Source organism: Eupeodes corollae, chromosome 3 (assembly GCF_945859685.1).
Source record: "Eupeodes corollae chromosome 3, idEupCoro1.1, whole genome shotgun sequence".
NCBI classification, from domain to species: Eukaryota; Metazoa; Arthropoda; class Insecta; order Diptera; family Syrphidae; genus Eupeodes; species Eupeodes corollae.
Window position 1 is genome coordinate 23,893,060 of NC_079149.1, and position 7,439 is coordinate 23,900,498.

Here is a 7,439-nt window from a genome sequence, read left to right on the forward strand (position 1 = left end):
ATATATATAAAAAGAAATGTACGAAAAAGAAAACAGGTTAGAAAGCTAAGGAAAGAAAACAAATAAATAAAATGTTTAAATATAATGATGAAAAAGAGTGTTGCAATGCTTTGATACATTTTCACTGTTTTTATAATTTTGTTCTCTTTGTAGAAGCACAACTAGAAAAGAAAACAATAAAATCACATAAGAATTTATTTTCAAATTAAAACAAAAAATATTTAATTATATATTTACAAACAATACCTATATCAAAATTGAAATGATTAAACATATTAAATAAATTAATCGTTTAATAAATTAAATATAAACGTTTAAGGCCAAATAACAATTCAATAAAAAATAAAGAAAATGAAAATATTATATTTAATTTAAATATATTTACCAAATTATAAAATCAAAAAGTATATTCCGGTTCTCAAACGTTTGTTGTTTCGAATTTATAGTTTGACTAAAATATTTACTATTTTCAAAGAAAAAAACTAAATTGAAAACAAATTATTTTTATATATTTTAATTTACAAAAACGAGAAAATAATAAATATACGTAATTCATATACATTCATAGTAACCAAATAGTATTGTTGTTATTTTTTCTTATCACCTTATTCAGTATAACAATAATTAATCAATAACGTCAGGTTTTTGAGATGCAGCATTTTAAATTTCGAAAATAAAAACCGATGTTGAGGTTTAGTACAAACGTTTGTTTATTGATTTAACATAAAAACCTATTGTGGACGAGAACCACGACCGAATCCACCACGGAATTCAACATCTCCGGCTCCAGCTCCGACGTCTCCCTTCTTGTCAGCACCGCCTGGGGCACGTCTGTATGCAGAACGATCTTCGCCGGTCTTTGTGGAATCTCCACGAGGACCAGAAACAGTTGGTCGTGGACGAGCAGTCTCAGACCTGGCTGGGCGTTTCAATGTTGCTGGGACAATCTCTGGGGGCAAGTGCAGGTATGTCCTGAGGTATTCAATACCTTCATTGGTCAAATGCCAGTAGTAATGCCTCCAGGCGAACTGTTCCTTCACCAATCCACGGGAATGCAAAGATTGCATTGTCTTGATGACATGTAAGTTGGGAATTGTTTCCAATTCGGGATGTTTTGGGGCATGGAAATCTTTTTTGGCCACAATGACACCCTCTTTGAAGAGGTATTCATAGATAGCAACGCGATGAGCCTTTGGCATAAACATTTTAGCGTCTTTGTGAGAGCGGTCACCGGAAAGAAAGACTATCAGCCCTATTCTGCTATTTACGTGGATCGTATATTCGAATCACCCATTCGATTCCCTTTCGCGCTGCTTTTGCATTCTGCTATCCATCATCGGGAGAATTACATTGGTCGCATTCACAAAGCTAGGGGCTACGTAGTCAAGGGATTCTGATTGGCTAAATCTAACTATAAAAGTAGTTAAAATTTCCTCTCCGACGTAGTGTAAAAAATTCGGCTACAAAGTTAGTGGAGAATGATTTTGACGTTTCACAATCAGCTGCTCGGTAAAGTAACACGAATTAAAAATAAAATAAATTGTTTAATATTTAAATACAAATATAAATCATTCAAATTGTGTCTTTAATTTGGTTTTATTGAATTTTAAAACACAAAAGATAAAATAAAGTTATCAAATCAAAAATGTTTATTATTTTATATATTTGCATTTGTCAATAATATGACAGTTCCAGATTGACTAGCTTTGTAGTGTATTTTTGCATTCACAAAGCTAGTTGCATTTTGACTTCGTAACCACTAGCTTTATGAATGCGACCATTATCAAAAACCAAATTGTCATTCACGTAAACAGCTGTTCATATGACAATCTTGAGAATGTTGGTTAAATTGTTTTGATTCATAAAATCAAATTTGTTACTTTATAACGCTTAAATGCCTTATTTTTAGCATTCTTTAAATTTTGTATCCTTTTGTTAAACCATGGACGCTTAAACGACTTTTTTTTAGTTAAGGTAGGAACAAATCGTTTAATGCCTCCATTAATAATACGTTTAAATCTTGTAAACATATCGTCTTGAGACTTGACTTCCAATTAATTCTTCTAGTTGACACTATTGTACAAATTATTTAATGCCGTGAAATCTGCCTCTGCATAAATATTTTTTTTTGTTTTTCGCGGGGGCAGAATCATAATTATAATTTTCAAAAGAGAGGGAAAAGCCTTAGAATAGGATTATTTAAAAGAGGAAAATCAGAAATTTTTAAGGAATACTTTAAATCATTGTTAATAAAAACTAAATCCAATATTCTATTAAATCTGTTCTTAACATTATTAACTGTTGAAAGTTGCTCGGGCGGCAATCAAAACACCACCTCCTCGATCCCATCCTGTCTTAGTTGAATGATCTTTACGATAAAAATTGTACGAAGAATCAAAGAGCTCACACGATGTAAAATTTGAATTCAGTCATGTTTCAACAATGATAATGATATCGAACTCATGAAGAGATGGTACGTATTTTAAAAATATACGCGAAATTCAGATAAATTCGCTTTAAACTTCGGATCACCTATTTCATCTTGGTGTTACCATCCACTTTTGGAAAATTTTAAAATTTCTTTAATTGGACATGTTTAGGCTTGGTTGAAATTCACAAACCGGAGTAAAGTTAAATCTAATCCTTTTTTTATAAGTTTTGAACAGCGCATGGCATTCTTTGCAATGTTTAACTTCATTGCGGCGTATTCTATTATAAATTCCTATCACATTACTATCCAAGAGCGAAAGATGTAGAAATTGTGGACGAGATAAAGATTGAAGTGTAAATTCACCGTCCACAAAGGCAGCCCTCCCAAACTCTATCTTTTTTGATCGTTGAGATTTAGAATTTTTAACTTGATTAGAAACATTACCGAAAGCACTCTTATTAGACTTAGTTTCATCCGAAAAATTGGTAACACTTTCATTGACATTGAAAGAAAATATTTTTGTTTTTATAAGGAATTTGTCGTCTAAACGAAGACTCATAAGTCATACCATAACTCTTGGGTATTTCCAGAAACTAAGTGAGATACTAAAATTATTAAAACTACCTCTAGAAGGTAAAGATTTGTATTTTGTAAAATTATCACACAACTTTTCGTTAAAATGTATGTTGTGTTTACAAAACAGCGTTTTATATAGCATTATTCAAAAATGTATGGTAGTGTTCCAATTTTTTTTTAATAATAAGAGCAAACTGAAGGGGATATTACTACCCTTAATATGCAGAGAAACAATTTGATTATAAGAAAGGGAGAGAAGGGTTGAAGGGAGGTGTCGGTGTACATTCGTTTTGAATTCCTGAATATTGCAATGAATGGGAAAGACAGAGTGAGGTAAGGCATTCCACATTCGTGTAGTACGGCTAAAGACCGAATCTCTGTACTTGACATTACGGCGGAAGTTGGGCTCGAAGGTATACTGATGAGCATTCCTAGAGTATTACGGTTGAACTGTTTAAGGGGTAGAGAACAACTGACTACTTCTTTAGAGCATACAAATGATAAGACAAGAAACATTTCGACGTTGTTTAGGTGAAATAAAGGAACCAACGATGATATTATCATCAATCAATTTAAATGATCTACGTTCAATATTGTCCAAGAGGCTTAGGTACTCGTAAGTTGCATGAGCACCAGCCCAGAGATGGGAGATAAACTCAAGGTTTGGACGTATATAAGTCTTGTAAATAACAGCAAGTTCAGAAATGGAGACAAATTTTTTGGATCGCTTTAGGAAAATCTTGCAGTATTTTTGGCGAAATCACAAAATGTGATCGCTCCACAAGAGGTAGTTCGTGACCCAAAAACCGAGAATAGCGAGATGTTTAGTCTCATTGATGCAATTGCCATCCATGAATAATGGTAATGGGGTCTATTTCTCTTTGAGGATACAACACATCATTGGGTTTTCGAAGCATTAAATTCCGCGTACCGGTTTCTTATTCCCTATTGTACATTGCTGTTTAGGTTAGATTTGAATGAGCTCATCATATTTTGTCGTTGCAGTTTCACATCTGAAGAAGAGGGATAAGAGTCTGAAAACGAATATGAAAATCTAAGAGCATTATCAATAGCGAAACAATGTATTGAATTAGAAGTTCCAAACAGGAGATCGTTAGTAAAATTAAGAACAGTTTTCGAGATGCAACGGAGCCCTTTGGCAAACTAGAATTTAAATTGCGGTTTTAAGAATTAAAGCCATCCTATACTTCCTGTAGTAGTATTCGTGGCATAATGGTTAGTGCAATGGAATGTCATGCGAGAGGTCTTGGGTTCGGTCCCTGCGTTCGCTACCTAAAGTTTTTTTCACGGGTACTGCCTCTTGCGAGGCATTGACAAATTATCCAAGAGCAATTCTTGTCATGAAAAGTGCTTTCTCAAATTAGCCGTTCGGATTCGGCTTAAAACTGTTGGTTCCCTTCCATCCCTGACAACAGTACTCGCACACAGGAATGGTTGAGAGTTAAAAGTCACTAGGCCCTAGTTCTCAAACGGACTGTTGCCCCACCTAATTTATTTATTTATTATACTTCCTGTATTGAACGATCCGAAAGGTAACGGCTAATCCATTTTTCATGAAAACCGAATGCAGGCATTTTCTGTAAGAGAGCCCGATGCCAAATCCTATCGCATACTTTTGAAATATCAATTTCAATAATCTTACCTTCTCCAAAATATATAATAATTGCTCCACTGCTCAGTGAGATGAACCATGGGCCTTTTGCTCTAAAAGCCGTACTGTTAGTTATTAAGAAAATTTCGATGTTCGAGATATTTTTTGAGATGTTAATTAATCCAGTGTTTCCATGACCTTGGAACAAAGAGACGTAAGTGCAATCGTTCGGATTTGTCAGCGTTTACGAAGTAATCTTAAAAACACAACAGCAGGGATACCATCAAAACCAGCGGATTTATATGTGTTAATATTTCTAAGGACTTTTGACTCAATACGAGTGCAAAAAGTCATAACACTCATTGGTCATAACACTCATTGGCGCCGATCTGCCTGGTAAAGAGATTAACTTTTTTTAAAGAGCTAACAAATTGAGTAACATTGACAACGAGCGTAGGAACCGAGATAGAGGAAGTATTCCGAGATAGAGTTCTCATTCCCAGGAGAATCAAACACAATGGTCGGATGTGCACATTTAAGAAGGTAAATCAAAAGATGTAATTATCTAAAATGGGAACTTAAAGGGAAAATTTAAGGTGGGATTCCAATTCAGAACAACAAAATCACTTAAAAAAGTAGTATTTTTTTCTGGTATTTTGCAGCTTCTTAAAAATTTGGTGCTACATTTAAATATGGAAAACTATTATTGACAGTTGGAGTATTTTGATATTTTAGTCAACCTTATAACACCTCTGTAGAATTGTTCCAAGAAAATTTAATATAAATTACATGAAACATAACAATGATAATTTTAAGACTAACCGAACCAAAATCACCCGGGGGAATTATTTACCACACAGAAATAAATTCTTAATCATCTTTTATTATCTGTTCTCTAACAGTGCCCGGGAAAACCAAAAAGGATCTCAATTTTCAAGCAAAAATACCAAAAGGTACAAAATAGTATACAAAATGTGAGTACGAAATACAATATTATAGTGAAAAACAATAACATTTCTCTCTTATGGAATATAAACACAACACAAAACGTCTCACTTGCACGAAGCACAAGAATCCCATGAGAAGCAAAAGCACCCCTATTTCAAAAAGATACCATAAAATACGAGAATTTTAGAAATGAAACGTACACACGTGAACAACATAATTAATGATTCATTTACATAAAACATCCTTAGAAAGGATACTTGGGATTTAAGTAAACTAGGCGCGTGTTGTCCTCATGCCTCATGATGATTATTCTTTTGTCATGCTGAATTTTGCTACCTATTAAAAATAAAGTGTATGGTTGTTGAGTGTATGTGCTTGAATGCAGAATTTTATTTTTCGAAAATAAGCGTGTTCAGAAGGGTGTACTTAGTTAAATAAAATAATCTAGAACCTTGTGAACCGGAAATGGTAATAAAAGAACTTAAACGATTTGAACAAATTTTTCCTTGGCCGATAATAAAGTCCTTGAACCCTTTATAACTAGGATTTAAAATGTTAAGGATAGAAAACTTGCAGTAAAATCTATAAGCCTTCCAAATATAATATTTTTTCTCAATTTCTTATTAAATCTAAGAAAATAATCATCTTTAAATCAATTTCTTTCCTATTTTTCATCAATGATATTAAAAATTCAATCAAGTATAATAAATCTTTTTTTTTTTGAGTTGTTAATCGATTTGCATTTCAATATTTTCTTATTTATCTTCGTTATTTCAAGGAAATACTTTTAAAGAAAGAAGAATAAAATTTGAATAGCAATCACTCTCTTCTATCATTTATATTATAGCTCATCTCATACTGAACTAAGCTAAGTACAGAAATACATTATTTTTCAAAAAGAGAGAAAATCCATTTTCAACAAAAGGCATCCTTTTAACTTTTCATAGAACGAATGAACGGAAATAAAAATTGTATTTTCCTTTACTTAATCAGTTCCTCCGCGCACCCAACCAATCTCTTACTCTTTTATTGCCCTATTTTGATATAATATTGAAGATATTCTTCCTTAGGAATAAGATATCCATAGATTTAGAAATATGTATATATGTAAAAAAGTATCCTTTCACAAGGAAGAGTAAAAAAAAAGTAAATCCAAATGCAGCAGCATATTACAAAATAATATCCCAATGGCTAAAGGATATTATTTGTTTTTCTCTGGTGCAACATTTTATTTTCTTTCTATTTAAAAAAAAAGTAACATTAAAAATAAAATGAAAAACTAGCCTTACTCATTTTAAACTTTTCATCATTACTTTGGGCAGCTTGTTTCCTGTTTTTCTTTTTTCATTAATATACGAGAGGTAATTTTTCTTTTTTCCTTAGACGAAAGAATTATTCTGTGTTGTTAGCAGATTAACTTTGTACAACTATAAGATTTGCAATGTAAATTCTATACCTTAAACGATTTGCGAACTTTGAAATTTGAAATACACAACAAAAAGATAAAGATTTCTTTGAAGTTGTATGGAGGTGCTGAGATCTAGAATATTAAAGTTTACGTGAACTAAAGCGATAAAGCCAAGGAAAAGGTTGTTAAAATGTGAGGTCTCGATTTGAGTAGTCCGCATTTTGTAAAGATGTCGCTTTTAAACCTTTCATCTTTTGAAAATTTACTGGTAAAAATGTTGTGCATTTTAAGCCCATTTTTACCTCGGAGGCTACGTTTCCATGCATAGTTATATAGCATTTGGGGCTCGAAAATTCCAAAAATAACTTTTAAAAAGCCTCTGCATCCTCAATGTGACAAAAACGGTGAATTTTTAGACTGGTGTGATTAAACTTTATTTATTTGAAAATGAGTCTGGTTTAAAA

At 32.5% G+C, this 7,439-nt stretch overlaps 1 protein-coding gene across 1 annotated transcript; it reads right to left on the reverse strand.

Annotated features, from left to right (window-relative positions):
• Positions 1 to 692: 692 nt before the first annotated feature.
• Positions 693 to 1,239, reverse strand: LOC129949950 (40S ribosomal protein S10b). The gene has a single exon (XM_056061697.1). The coding sequence runs from the start codon at positions 1,203 to 1,205 to the stop codon at positions 732 to 734; it is 474 nt and encodes a 157-aa protein (XP_055917672.1). The 5' UTR covers positions 1,206 to 1,239; the 3' UTR covers positions 693 to 731.
• Positions 1,240 to 7,439: the final 6,200 nt, after the last annotated feature.